Source organism: Xyrauchen texanus, chromosome 20 (genome assembly GCF_025860055.1).
Source record: "Xyrauchen texanus isolate HMW12.3.18 chromosome 20, RBS_HiC_50CHRs, whole genome shotgun sequence".
NCBI lineage: Eukaryota > Metazoa > Chordata > Actinopteri > Cypriniformes > Catostomidae > Xyrauchen > Xyrauchen texanus.
The window spans coordinates 39,035,492-39,051,267 of record NC_068295.1 but is presented as its reverse complement, the minus strand read 5'-3'; the positions used below and the strand labels follow the sequence as shown (position 1 = coordinate 39,051,267).

At 43.7% G+C, this 15,776-nt stretch overlaps 1 protein-coding gene across 1 annotated transcript in view; it reads left to right on the top strand.

Moving 5' to 3' along the window:
• Nucleotides 1–15,776, top strand: part of LOC127660590 (CUB and sushi domain-containing protein 1-like) — a 524,643-nt gene that overhangs the window by 311,412 nt on the left and 197,455 nt on the right. Inside the window, exons 23-26 of the mRNA XM_052150909.1 lie at nt 1,313–1,504; nt 12,488–12,614; nt 14,377–14,579; nt 15,503–15,694. Of these exons, the coding sequence (XP_052006869.1) occupies nt 1,313–1,504; nt 12,488–12,614; nt 14,377–14,579; nt 15,503–15,694 (714 nt within the window). The remainder of the gene's footprint in view (nt 1–1,312; nt 1,505–12,487; nt 12,615–14,376; nt 14,580–15,502; nt 15,695–15,776) is intronic.

Here is a 15,776-nt window from a genome sequence, read left to right as displayed (position 1 = left end):
AACAGGGATGCACCAATAAAATAAATCTTATTTTAACAAATTCAAATTTCACGGCTGTTCAAACACTCATTGGATCGCTTAATTTATATTGCAACAAAGCTGACACAAAATGCAATGAAACAAATGACAATAAAATGCAAAGTAATCTCTTCAGTAATCAAAATACATTTAGAATGTAACAGTATTCTGATTACCGATAATTTAAATTGTAACTGTAGTGGAATACAGTTACTTATATTTTGTATTTTAAATACGTAATCCCGTTACATGTATTCAGTTACTCTCCAACCCAGGTCATGTAATCGTGTATCGCGTTATTGTTTGTCGCATTATCGTGTGTAGCATTATTGTTGTGTTTCACAGATTGTCCCGCTCATCACTTTTCACAATCAGGGCTGGTTAGAACAAAAACGATCAATGTGGAAAAATAAATTTGATCTTATCGTAGAATCATGTGTCGTGTTATCGTGTGTTGAGTAATCATGTGTAGCGTTATTATGTGACGCATTATCATGTGTCGCAGAATGTCCTGTCGCTTAACACTTGTTGTAATCGAGACTGGTTGGGACAGAAACTGTATAAAATGGAGAGATTCATTTTATCATGTTGCATAATCATGTGTCGCTTTATAGTGTGTCGCATTATCGTGTGTAACATTATCGTGTGTCGCGTTATTATATGTTGCCAAATGTCTTGTTGCTCATCACTTGTCACGATAAGGGCTGATTAGGACAAAAACGTATTAACATGGAAGAGATATATTTTATCATGTTAACTAATCATGTGTAATTGTGTGGTGTGTTATTGTGTGTTGCTTTATCATGTGTTGCTTTATGAAGCTGCTTTATCGTATTGTGTCTAATAAGGACACAGAGTAAATAAATAGGGACATTGGGACCCCAAACGTACATACAGTGAAGTAAGGATCAGCAGAACAACATAATTGTCTGAAGGTTAAATACCTCCTTTCACTGACCATTTGCTAAAATAGAAAAAAGTATACTTTTCAGTTTCAGTTGTTATTTTGTACCCTAATTGTGGAAAGGGACATGAAGCACAGCTCCAGGCTGAATGGGCAGCATGGTTGAAAGTGTGATCTTTGTGTTGAGCATATGCTGTGCTGGTATTCATTTGAGATGGACTCCTCTGGGCTGCACGGGTAATTGTGGCAAGCAGGTGCAACTTTTATTGCACCACCTTTATGTGATTATTAAGCAGAAGTCAGATCCAGCCTGCCAGGGGGTTGATTTCAAGTGGCCAGATGTCTTTTTTTACCTTTCAAATTGGCTTACCCTGATCTTGCCCTTCACAGGTTTTGACCTTGTCAAATGTGAGGAGCCCGGAACACCTAATTATGGCTACAAAATTCAAGACGACGGCCATTTCGCAGACACGTTTGTCTTGTACAGCTGCAATCCTGGATACACGCTACATGGCAGCAGCACACTGACATGTCTCAGTGGAGATCGCAGAGTTTGGGACAAACCACTGCCATCCTGCCTTGGTGAGTTGACAATTGACAATTAAAAAACTACATGATTGTAGAGAAAAATCAAATAGATTTGCATTTCCTAAAGGAAACAGCAGCGCTTGCAAGGCAGCAAAAGAATAGCGTTAAAGTTTGAGATCAGTTCAAGGTGCTGTAAGGGATTTCTTATGGAATAGCAAGCAGGAAATGTCCCTATTACCTGAATGTCTGATAATGGCAACTGAAATCCTGTTTTTGTTTATCTGATTTGCAAACTTTTTCAATATACACTGTATGGCTTTCTCAAATCATAGTGTAGGGTACATCTGTCAAAAGCAGTTTCAAAAAGCTATTTGCCGCCTTGTACTGTAAAAGTGAACAGCTCTTTTTCCTGTTGTTTCCTCCATAAGTGAATGTTATTAACGGTTTGGCAAGGAACGGTTTGAGATTCTTGTCCCTTTACACATACCTGTCAAACAGTCTCTTAATTGGTTGTCAACAATTGCCAACAACTACAAATCTACAGTGAAAATCAGGTGAAAAACAAGCAGTGTATGGGAGTAGATAACTGAAACACAGAATGCAACAGCTTACTGAACAAAACTGTTTGCCACTACTGTATCATAACTTTAAAACAAAAGCAATCATTTTACATTATATAATGCTAACCAGATCATATCAGACAATATATCCATGCAAGTGCCATAAAATATGTTTTCATAAAATGTCATATTATATTGTCAACCTGGTCTCATAGAATCACTTCACTATACCTACATTTTTCTATACAACACTAGAGGTGCTACAACAACAAATTCGCACAAATCACGAGTAAACAGCTGATTATCAGTTCATAAACACTTCTTTTCGCTCTGTTCTTCCAAAAATGCTATTTTATACATCTAAACACTTTTATCTCAGTATATCACATGACTTGTAAGGCGGTACATTTAAACATTTGCATTATACAAAGGACCTGGGTACAAGTCCTGAAGAGTCGATAAGTGAGCCTAATGTGTCGAAAGCAATTGTGTTTTTCATCTCGTGATTGCTATTTATGACTCTAATGTTTAGGTTTCAAGTTTAGTTAAGATTCGAGTTAAGGTTTAGGGTATGGAGGTAGGTATTGTTGAATTTAAAGGAGTCATGAAATGCTCTATTTATATAGTTTTATTATCTTCCCTGAGGTCCACTGATAATATTAGTAAAGTGTTATTGCATTATCAGTTATAATAATTTGTAATATATGATAATTTTCCACCCTGTCTCAGGCCCTCAGTCTGAAACGTTAAGTTTTAGCATATGCGCCTCCTTAAAACTTCTACGTAAACGCCCACTATACTGATTGTCTAACATCACACAGACCCTCAAATTCAGCCATATTTGAAAGTCAATCGGGTGAATGAATAAGCTCCACAACATTATAAAACAAAATTTCAGAGGTTACACATAACGCACATCCAGCACCTAAAGGGTAAGTTCACCCAAAAATAAAAATGATTCCATAATTTATTCACCCTCAAGCCATCCTAGTTGTGTATTACTTTCTTCTTTCAGCCAAACACAATCTGAGTTATATTAAAAAATATCCTGGCTCTTTCAAGCTTTATAATGGGAGTGAATGGTACCTTAGATTTTGAAGCCCAAAAAAAGCGCATCTACCGCAATATGTGTAAGAAACAATTTAGTTAAAACACTGTTTAATTTTTAGCCTTTAGAATGCAGATGAACTACTGATCTGTTAAGCATTTAATTGTGTTTGGTTATGAATTATTAATGCTAAATAATGTTTTTAAAATTAGTAATGTATATAATTTGATTCCATTTTTCATATTGTATTCGTTTGTTTTATGAATGGATTCAATGCAAATTGTTAATAACAAAAATGATAAATAATGAGTAATTATTAATGAAAATAAGAAATGAATACATTTTGTTATTGTTTTACATTTTTATTTCAAGAAAATAAATAGGTCAGTCTCATGACGAAGACAATTTTGTCATAGGCTCCTCCCCATTAAGGCAGTCATATCTCATTAAAAATATACATCTAAACATTATAATATCGCAATCAATTACAAGACACGTGAGAACGATTCGGTTACTAACGTAACCTCGGTTCTCTCTAGATGAGGGAACGAGTATTGCGTAAGCTAGCTTACGCTACGGGAAAGATTAATCTTTTCTGAGATATTGAAGCCAAAAAATTATCCTTAATTTTGTATCCATTGTCAACGCAGTGCGGCAGCTGCAGACCTTGAGCGGGCTAGCTAGCGAGCTCATTGGTTGCTCTGCGGCAACTGCTGCAGCCTATAGACGAGCTTGGGCGAACTCGCATCCAATGAGAGGCGTCCGCGCGCTCACTGCATCAAAGCCCGCCAAAAAGGGCGTGACTAGAGTGCATATAAGCGTAGTTCGTAGGCTGGAACCCTGGTTTTCATTGAATGAAGCGAAAAATCACTCATGGCGCGAGCACGGCAGGTTACACAATACTCGTTCCCTCATCTAGAGAGAACCGAGGTTACGTTAGTAACCGATTCGTTCTCTTACGAGAGGTTCTCTCGTATTGCGTAAGCTAGCTTACACTACGGGAACCCTTTGTCAACGCCGTGCGCCAAGCATCCACTGCATGAGCCCCAGGGAATTAAGGGGACCCGGGGAGCCCTTGTGAGTGGGGAATTAATATTTGGCCGGCAAGAGTGCGGGCCAGTGTGTGTGTATTACATAAGCACATAGACAGAGCGGCGGTGCCGGTCTGTGTGGACTGTGTCCCATTAATGCAGCTCACCAGGGGAGCTGTAGCGTATTAAAACGCTAGCAGTTTAGCCTGCAGAGCGGGTACTTCCAGATTGTAAAATCTGACAAAGGTGGAGGGGGAAGCCCAGCCCGCTGCCACACATATGTCGTGAATGGAAATCCCGCTGGACCATGCCCACGAGGAGGCCATGCCTCTAGTGGAGTGAGCCTTAATGCCTAGCGGGCATGGTAGGTCTTTTGATGCGTACGTCTGTTTCGAGGCGGCGAGACCTTTGGTGCGCCCTCCGAACAAAACGAAAAGCTGCTCGGAGCTTCTGAAAGATGCGGAGCGCGCAGTATACAATCTCAGTGCTCTGACTGGGCAAAGGAGATTGGCGTCGCATTCGACTATCAGATGCTGGTAGCGCCGACAAGGAAATGATCTGTGCTCTGAAAGGAGTACCGACCACCTTGGGGACGTAGCCGTGTCTAGGCTTTAAAATGACCTTGGAGTCACTTGGTCCAAACTCAAGACACGCAGCGCTGACAGATAGCGCGTGAAGGTCTCCCACCCGCTTAACTGATGATAGGGCAGTTAGAAAAACGGTTTTAAGTGAGAGGTGTTTCACATCCACGGATTGAAGCGGTTCGAAAGGGGGCTTTCATAGCTTCGAGAACTATAGAAAGGTCCCAGATAGGAACCGATGGGGGCGCGGAGGGTTCATCCTTCTAGCTCCCCTGAGGAAGCGGATGACCAGCTCGCTTTTACCCTGTGACTGGCCGTGCAGGGGTTCAGCTGAACGCCGCGACGGCCGCCACGCATCACTTTGAGCGTGGATGGGGATCTGCCCTTATCCAGCAGCTCTTGTGAAAACACAAGCAGCGGCGACACCCCACATGTCCGTGGGTCCAGGTCTCTGTCGGTGCACCATTTTGAAAACACAGACCATTTTGACGCATAGAGTCTTCTCGTGGAGGGGGCTCTAGCGTGTATGATGGTGTTTATTACTCCTTCTGGCAAAGCGACGGGTAGTCGCTGATCACCCACGCGTGTAGCACCCAGCGTCTGGGTGGGGATGCCAGATCGTTCCGCGAGCTTGCGAGAGGAGATCTGCTCTCACTGGGATGGGCCACGGCGCTGTCAGTGACAGCTGCGTAAGCTCCGGGAACCATGTTTGATTCTCCCAGCTGGGCTATGAGGAGCACCGAGTGGCGCTGCTTCCTGATCCTCTGCATTACCTATGGCAATAGCGAGACGGGAGGGAAGGCGTAAAGCGGGCGGTTGGGCCAGTCCTGGGCCAGCTGCTCCTCGCTTTTGAGAAAAATATTGGGCAGTGAGAGTTCTCTTCTGACGCAAAGAGGTCTATCTCTGCTCTGCCGAATATGCGCCATAACGCCTGGACTGTTTGAGTGTGCAGGGACCATTCCCCTGGGGGAATATTGTCTCTGGACAGTCTGTCTGGGCCGCCGCTCAGGTGGCCTGGCACGTGCGTCGCCCTCAGCGAGCGCAGGTGGTGCTGGGACCAACTCAGTATGCGTTTCGTCAGATGGAAGAGGTTCCTGGATCTGACACCGCCCTGACGGTTTAGATAGGATACCACAGACCTGTTGTCCGAGCGGACCAGGACGTGGTGACCCTGAATGATCGGGAGGAAGCGCACAAGCACGTACTCGACCGCTATCATTTCCAGACAATTTATGTGAAGGAGCTTTTCCTGAACTGACCATAGGCCAAAAACCGGAGAGCCCTCGCAGACCGCGCCCCAACCCGTGTTGGACGCGTCTGTCGAGATGACTTTTCGGCGAGATACAGCTCCCATCATCACTCCCCGCCTATACCACTCGGCCACTGTCCAGGGCTGCAGAGTTGAAATACAGATCTGAGTCACTCTGATTGGCTGGCGGCCTGTGGCCCAAGCCCGGCGAGACGCGCGGGTGTTTAGCCAATGCTGAAGCGGGCACATGCGCAGTAAACCCAGTTGAAGTACTGCTGCAGCTGAGGCCATGTAGCCTAGCACTCTCTGAAACTTCTTCAGAGGTGTGAGGCTGTTCATCTGAAATGACGCGGCTAGTCGCTGCACACGGCGCGGCTGTGTAGATAAGCTGAGCCGCCATTGCCACTGAGTCTAGTTCTATTCCAAGGAAGGAAATTGTCTGACTGGGCTGTAGTGAACTCTTGGTCCAATTGACTGCAAGGCCCAAACTGTTCAGATGACTGAGGAGAACTGTCCTGTGAGACAGAAGCTCCGTATGTGATTGTGCCAAAATCAGCCAATCGTCCAAATAGTTCAGAATTCGCAAACCCTGACTCCGCAGGGGTGCGAGCGCCAGCGCCCATGCACTTTGTGAAAGTACGGGTGCTAAGGACAGGCCGAACGGAAGGACGGTGTATTGATAAACCTGGCCGCCGGCGTAATCTCAAGAATGGCCTGTGACGGGATTTATCTGAATCTGAAAGTATGCATCTTTCAGATCGAGAGAAATAAACCAGTCCCCTGGCGCATCATGCGCGAGGAGTTTGCTGGTTGTAAGCATTTTGAACGGTCTTTTGCAAGCACTTTGTTCAAAACCCTGAGATCTAATATTGGTCTGAGGCCGCCGTCTTTCTTGGGGACAAGAAAATAACGGCTGTAAAACCCCGACTCGCTCAGGGAGGCGGCAACTCTCTCTGGCCCTTTTGCACAGAAGGTTTGTTATTTCTGAACGAAGCATGTACGCTGCTTCCGTGTTCACAGTAGTTTTGAGCCAGCTCTGAAGCGAGGAGGACGGTGATCGAACTGTAGCAAATAGCCCTGTTTTATTGTGCTTAACACCCATTCGGATATCCCTGGAATATCTTCCCATGCTTTGAAGCGTAATGTTAGAGGGTGAGTGGCCAAATCGCTCTGATTGCCGCGACACAGCCGCTGAACAGAATGTGTGAGCCGCTTACTGTGCTTATGCTGGACTGCTCGCAGACAGCATGGACAGGCTGTTCTGTGAGTGACTTCCGATTGAGGTGAATGGGGAAAGAGTCACGCCTGTTAAGTGATACGCAAACATAGTCACGGGCACGGGACTTACATACAGAGAAGTGTTTGCTGGCCGTGTGACAGAGCGGGCAGAGAATGGGCGCCGCGACGTATTCGTGAGCGCATTTATTGACTCTAACACTCGAGTGGTTCAGTAACCGCTTTTGAGCGTGCTCTGATGGGGACACGGAACGTGTAATGCTTGTGTGTAGAGGTGAACACTGGATTGTGGGCACATTTTCTACACATAAGGCTGGTCGTGTGACAGAGCTGCCAGAGAATGGGCGCGCGACGGATTCGTGGGTGCGCTTATTAACCCTAACACTCGAGCGGTTCAGAATCGCTTTATGTGAGTGTGCCGTGATAGGGCCACGGATGTGTAATGCTTGTGTGTAGGGGTGAACACTGGATTGTGGGCACATTTTCTACACATAAGACATGTTTGCTCTCTGGTATGGACACGGGATGTGTAATGCTTGTGTGTAGAGGTGAACACTGGGTTGTGGGCACATTTTCTACACATATGGCATGCTTGCTCTTTACCAGATTTATTTGGGTCACCATGAAAACGGCGTTTGAGCGCAGGCAAGCGGGCGTTAACACCGGCTTGTTGGCTGCTGAATCTACCACTGTAGTAGCCTGAAGGAAGGGGACTGACAGGGGGCGAAGCTTTGACGGTGGTCCGGCCGCAGTGGGACTGATCCATCGTTTTGTCAACAAAGCTAGGAGGACTTCGGTTGTTCAGATTTCAGCGCAATTCTAGTCCGAGGCCCACGGGTCTGCGGCGGCTGTCTGAGCGCGATCGAGGGCGGTCGCCCTGTCGACGCTGAGAAGTCTGGCTTTGTTGAGCTGGGCGCTGTGAAGAGGCTCGTGCAGGAGGCTCACGTGGGCGGCCTGCAGAGGAGCTAGCGCGACGAGGCAGAAAGAGATTCATGGCTTGTGTGGCTTTTTGGACCTCTGAAAACCGGTCAATGATACCACTCACCGCGGAGCCGAAGAGACCGGATGGAGAGAGTGGTGCGTTGAGGAACGTAGAGCGCTCTGCTTCTCCCATGTCGGCTAGCGTTAGCCACAGATGTCTCTCGGTCACAGTCAGCGCGCCATGCACTTCCCTATAGCTTGGGCTGCAGCTTTGGTAGCCGGAGGGCGAGGTCCGTAGCACTCCGTATGTCTGCAACCGCCTCTGGATGCCTGCTTTCCTCATCCCACTCCCGCAGAAGGTCCGCTTGGAGGATCTGTAGGACGGCCATAGAGTGCAGAGCAGATGCAGCTTGGCCGGCGGCGGAATAGACGCGCCAACACAGGCGGAAGTTGTTCTGCAGGCCTTAGACGGAGCACTGGTTTAGACCGCCATCTCGCGGAGGGCGGCAAAGGTGTGCTGCTACCGCATCCTCGACCGGAGGGATGGAAGCGTAGCCCTTCTCAGTGGCGCCGCCCACCGAAGCAAGAGAGGTGGAGACGTGGGATCGGACCCTGGCCGAGAAAGGCGCTGCTCCATGATTTGGAAAGCTCGGCGTGGAGTTCCGGCAGGAAGGGAGCGGCCCGGTAGCGGGTGCTGCTGGCGGCGGCTCTGTAGAAAGCAGCCGTCAAGTCTGTTGGGTGCCTGCTCAAGGGGTGGTGACCACTCGAGCCCGAGGCGGTCGACGGCCTGTGTGAGGAGGCGTGTTAGTTCCCCTTGACTCCGGCGCGGGTCCTGCTGGATTCCTGGGCCGAGGAGGAGGCGTGTGAGCCTGACCACCTCGCTGTCTGAAGCCATGATGGAACAGCCCTTATCCTCCGCTTCTTCGTCCGAGATGGCAGCAGAGCAGCCGCCGGCGGCAACTGCGCGTCCCGGTGGGTGGGGAGGGTGAAGGCGATGCTCGAGGGATGGGCTCCGGCGAGGCAATCGCTTCTACCATTGTTTCCGGCAGCCTTTGAGAGCGGCGCTTTTTCTGCGCGGCTGAACGGAAGGCGGCTCGGCGGCTTCGGTCCTGAGCGCTCGAGTCGAGCCCGCAGGGTCGACATCGGCAGCTCCTCGCAGAGATCGCATCCGCCTGGCGAGGGCGAGCTCTGCATGCCCCAGTCCCAGGCTGAGAGCGCAGATGATGTGGCGGTCTCCGGTGCTGAGAGGAGCGCGCATGAGGCGCAAGTGGAGCGAGGCATCTTAAAAAGACGCCAGTACTCTTTTGTGAAGTTCTTTAAGAACTAGCTTGCTTTTAAAAGGATACGTCGCCGGATGGCGAGCTCGCAGGACGGCTGAAGGTGGCGAAGACGGCCGGCTTCTTCGAGCGCTGTCCACGCTTGCTTGATGCCCCTCGAACGGCGACGCGGCTTCCGGTTCAGTGATGCGAAGAGCTTCACTGAAGAGATGAAAATCAGGGTTCCAGCCTAAGAACTACGCTTATATGCACTCTAGTCACGCCCTTTTTGGCGGGCTTTGATGCAGTGAACGCGCGGACGCCTCTCATTAGATCCAAGTTCACCCAAGCTCGTCTATAGGCTGCAGCAGTTGCCGCAGAGCATCCAATGAGCTCGCTAGCTAGCCCGCTCAAGGTCTGCAGCTGCCGCACTGCGTTGACAATGGATACAAAATTAAGGATAATTTTTTGGCTTCAATATCTCAGAAAAGATGAATCTTTCCCGTAGCGTAAGCTAGCTTGCGCAATACGAGAGAACCTCTCGTAAGAGAACCAACGGTATGTAACATCACTGACATCAAAACTGTCATACCATTTGTTGAGGCACCATTTCTGAATGTTTCAATAAGTTTGGATCAAAACTGTACTGGATATGTAGAGTATCAAAGTACCATGGTATTTCCATCTGATACTATCACGATCACCTTGTTGATTAGTAGATTAGTACTATAGAAGAAGAATAGTTGTAAGGAGTAGTACAATAGTTAGAATCGCCACAGTACTTTACAGCCACAGTAACACAAAAACTATTCTCAATTAACTTCTGGATCAAACTACTGCAAACTGCTGAAAGATAAGCCAGATCTTCCTCTGAAATAAATTATGAATTTTTATTGTACAATATTATACTCCATGAATTTCTGGAATTTTGGAGATCCACATTGGTGCATTTTGTGCAGACTGGTGTACTGAGACTGAGCTGAATGCAAGAGCGCCTTCATTTCTGATGAAGTGCGTGTCCTTAAGAGACTCAACTTCAGTGATTATATGTCTCTGGTGTTCGGGGGGAATGTAGGGAGGCTTTCTCGCAGTATTTAGGGTCAGGTTAATGTCCCATGGTTACAATGCCCAGTGCAGAATCCTTACAATTAAAACATTTTAGCCTGGACACATTACTGTCTTTCCCCCACTTTATCCATTCACTAATTAAAACTAGAATGAGATATACTGCAGGATAATGGTGTGGAAAATGGAGAATATCGCCTCGAGTGAGCATTGTATTTGAATTAGTCAAAATAAATAGCCATTTTATGTTTTCTATGCTGGCTACAGTATAAATACAGCAAATAATACGCATAGTATGGTAATGGTACTGTATAATTTAATTTCAAAAGAGATTTATTGAGCAGCAATGTATTGATATTCCATAAACATTCTGGTTAGGGTTTGTTCAAAACCGCTTTAAGGAATAAACATTGTTTATTCCTTAAAGTACTAACATAATCAAAGTAATGTTTTTTTGTTTTTGTAGATAATTTTAGCCTTAGGCCTCAACCACACTGTTACATTTTTGGTTGAAAACGCTTTTTTTCTTCTTTACCTAATATTATTGTTTTCCCAATTTCAAAAGTCTCTGTTTTTTGTGGAGAAAAGCCAACATGATGACATGGAAATCGTCATGTTGTTTCCAAAAGGTCTGATACCCTATGAATGGTATCATGCTGACATACTGACAAGCGCCATCTCCCATTAGATACGTTTGCATTGGCTCGACTGCGTTTACGCGTAACTCACGTTGAAATCAGGAAATCCTGTTCGCAAAATCGGTGATGAGTGCAATTCTGATGTTGCATTTTTCACGCTAACATACAATTTGTTCTCTACAGGCTGTAAAACAGTGAAGAGGAATTCATATTTTAGAAACTGTAACCTCCAACCCAAACCCCAAACCTAAACTTAACATTTGTGCAGCTCAAAACAGCTCGCTTTACAACTCGCTTTTGGTACCCTCATGGATATTTCAACCACAAAATCAAGCTGACACATGCCCATACGCCCAACAACACTTACCACTTTGACATCAAAGCTGCTTTGAAATTATGTGTGTTGTGAATGGTGCAATACAAATAAAATTGACTTGACCACTGGGGGCAGTGTGTTACAATTCAGTCAGCATTGACCAATCTGCGCTGAAGAAAAGTCATCCTACTTTTTCAAAATTCAAGATTTGTCTGAGGAAAACACCATTCTAGAGTGGATAAGAGGTATAAATAGGAAAATAATTTTTCTTATATTAGTGATTGCAATTTTGCTCCAAAATAAAAGTTTTGCTTCAGTGATGGTTAGGTTTAGTGTTGGTGTTTGGGTTAGGGCATATGGTTAATAAAATATGCATTCCTGTTGACTGTATTACATCATTTACAACTACAAATACAACTCACATTTCATCTCAGCAACTCTTCCAGCTTCAGCCACTGGGGGCAGTGGTTTGAATTTCGGTAAGCATAGACTGATTTTAGCAGAAGCATTTTCGACCTACTGACCTGCCAAATTCACATTGGGTGTTTCTCAATTCTAATAACGCAAATAACGGACTTGCCATCTCATGGAGTCCGGTCTTGCCAAGCCACCTCGGAAGAACAAACTCGGAAGGACAGGAGGACGTAGAACAAATCTATTGCGAGCTTTGTGATGTAATGCGATCTTCCTGTTGCACAGTTAACCGTCACAGCACATTTGAAGGCAGTGAGAGAACTACTGGCATTATCACACACCAGTGACAGCATTAGTATCATCATACCATTGAGGTTTTGCAGGTCTAGGAACACGTTAAAAATATAAATACTCATGTGTTTATTACTATATTCAAATTATGCCCACAAAAACAATAAATGTTGAGTATAACAACTTATAACAATGACTTCTGCTACCGTACAGCAGGAATCTCTTGTGGGAAAACCACTGATATACAATATAGTGGGTAAAACACAACGATAAATGTCCTTCATTTGGCATCATAATACGGGGTTCTTGCCCATAAGTCACAATCCAATGCATCCTTGATATCCGGCCTTATCTGGAACACATCCGGGCAATTTTGTGCATTCTCGGTACAAATTTTGTTAAATGCTATTATTTCTCATTTTTGTGTTTAGCGGAGTGTGGAGGACACATTAGCGGTGCCACATCTGGACGGATTCTGTCTCCTGGTTACCCAGCGCCCTACGACAACAACCTTCACTGCACCTGGTCCATTGAGGCAGATACGGGCAAAACCATCAGGTATGAAACTGGTGATTGCAAAACACATTCGTTTTTTTACCGCACATCCATTAATTTCCATATAATTCCCTTACAACCTATAAAGAAGCATGGTGATTGCATTTCACCCCACTGCGAGGTCTACCACTGGCTCGCATCTGCCCCTACAAGTGCATTATTGTTATACGGAGGGGGAGGGTTAGAGGAAGGGCGAAAGAAAAGAGACACAAAATAGATAAGCCATTTAAGCTTTCAAAATGGAATAAAACTCAGGTAATCCAATTCTGTTGATACTTTTAAGGAGGAGATGGCTTGTAAAGAAGAGATAAAAGCAGGAGTTGAGTGGGATGTAATCCATACCATCAGGCTTGAGTCACGTCAGTTCTAGGTTGCAGAGTGCTAAACTGTACCTATACATACATATAGAGTCTAAAATGAACTCACCAAGTACCAAATGCCAGTAAACACTGACTTTAGCAAGTAAATAAAATGTTGTCTCGTAACTTATTAGGAATCACAAAATTTTTTTTACTAATTAAACTTGATTCAAGATTACAAAGAAAGTAAAGTAAAGTGTAAGTAAACAAGGTCCATTTTGATTTCTTATTGACAGTCTAAGAATAACAGTCGGACCCTGACAGTTGTTGATTTATTTCTTTAGTGAAATTGTTTCAAAAACGTAAGTAACTAACAAATCTTGTATAATAATTGTTTCCCAAAAATATGATCCACTTTGAATGTTTTCTTTAAATCATTGTGTTTTACTTATAGTTACATTTTGTTGTTAAATATATACTATATAACTAAACCTATTCAGTTTTATAAATAATTTTATTTAAGCAAACTTTTTCCTTGTTAACAACTTTTATCTCAGTAGAATCTTATTGATCAGAAGTATATTTTGGAAGGCAATTTCTATCGGGTGACACGCAGGCTTGAGTGAAGTTTAAGATGCCATTTATTTGATAAATGTAAAACAGAAAAGTAATGTCTCTCTTTGGCGTAGGCCCGAGGGAGTTGTATTCAGAACCATCATGTCCTGCCGTAGATAGGAGGCAGGGGCGAGGAGCCTACCCCCGTGCGTGACGGGGCTCAACTGGTGGTGGTGGGGTGGTGGAGGTTGCCGGTTAGCACACTGAAACAGCAATGTGATAGATTGTGAGCAGACTTATAAAGCAATGGCTTACATGTGATTGGCTAGGAATTACCCAGCTAATGATGTGATGATGTACAGCTGCTAGTCTTCCCGCTAGAACTATGCTGCGCTTCCATTTATTTGTTTTAATGTTTATTTCAATTTATTTTATTTTTGTAACTCCAGAATTTCAAGTGCTAACACGGTTCTGGCCACCAAAATAATGAAAATATGAGAAACAAAATCCTGGTCCTGGATCTTGATGTTTTTGTACCAGCTAGATTAAGATCTTCCTAGCAACCACATAGCAACTCCCTGATAACCACACCATACACCATAGAGTAGTTATGTTGATAGTATGTTAATAGTTTTGCACAGGCCGTTAGAATCGCCCATTTTGCATGTATCAGTGATGGTCAGATAATCATTCTTATGATTTGATGTAATATGTAATGTAATATGTAATGCTGCACTTCCTAATAAAGTTACCATTCCTCGCGTGTGGAGCTTGCCAAGTGTTTTACCAAATAATCATATAATTGAGATCAAATATATTATAGATGTAGCATTTTTCATTTATATTAGGGGTGCGATTTTCTAAATGTCTTGTAGGATCAAAATGATTTGAACATTGTCTTTCCACTTTAGCCTCCACTTCATAGTGTTTGACACGGAGGTGGACCATGACATTCTGAAGGTTTGGGACGGGCCTGCAGAGAGTGGCATTCTGCTGAAAGAATGGAGTGGATCACTTTTACCTGAAGACACTCACAGCACCTTCAACATTCTCACACTGCAGTTTGACAGTGATTACTTCATCAGCAAGTCTGGTTTCTCCATCCAGTTCTCTAGTATGTATCAACTTCTCCATACTACATACTAATCTTATTATTTCTGTGCACAGTGTTTGGTTTAAAAAATACAAATCCCAAATATATATATATATATATATATATATATATATATATATATATATATATATATATATATATATATATTTTTTTTTTTTTTTTGTATTATGTTGTTTTCCAGAAAGAAAGAAAAAAAAAAACAGTTCTAAACATCCTTAAAGAAGATACATTTATTTGAAAAGTGTAATTGTGTACGATAAAATAACTTGTTTTCAGGGAATAAATATTGAATTAGGTTTTGTTTTGTTTTGCTACACTTTGTTATATTGATTTAATGCTGAAAGAAAGAAAAACAATCCCAGTGGGGTAGGAAAAAAAGAAAATCTGAATACTTTCAAAATATCATTCTTGCACAAACTTGAATTGAAAATGCAAAAGATGATAATTGGACACCATATATTATGATGGTCATGTGACAACAATGGAGCATACTACAGTTTGAAACAGTTCGTATTGTATATGCATTGTTTATTTAGCATTGATTAATTTACTATTTTTTTTAATCAGTAAGTAGTATACATTGTATACAGATTAGTATTCAGTAAATTGTATGCTAATATTCTATTATGAACATCACCATACTTTTTCTCATATGCTGTCAGTTTCCCAAGATCCTGCTTGTAATATAGGCCATATATCTATTTTTAAATGATGATAGAGCATATGCTCTAAGGGCAGAAAGCATTGCATGTTTTACTTAACATTTAGATGGTAATATGATTGGTGAGATATAATAAAAAATACAACTATGTCTGCTGCCATGCGAGTCTGTTTCCACGAATACAGGATTTTGCACTCTGTCTCTAATGTCTCGCTGATCTTTAGCTGATTTAAAAAGCATCTTCTTTTCATTTTATTTTAAGCTTCAGTCGCCACGACCTGCAACGACCCTGGGATCCCTCAGAATGGAACACGCTATGGAGATAGTAGAGTGCCGGGTGACACCATTTCCTTTCAGTGTGACCCTGGCTACCAAATCCAGGGAGTATCTGAAATCACATGCGTCCAGGTCAACAGCCGATTTTACTGGCAGCCGGATCCCCCCACCTGCATCGGTATGATCCAACTCTATTGTTTGAAGATGAATTCTCTAAGTGTGCTTCTTGTTGTGTAGAGGTGTGCTATTACTTATCTAAA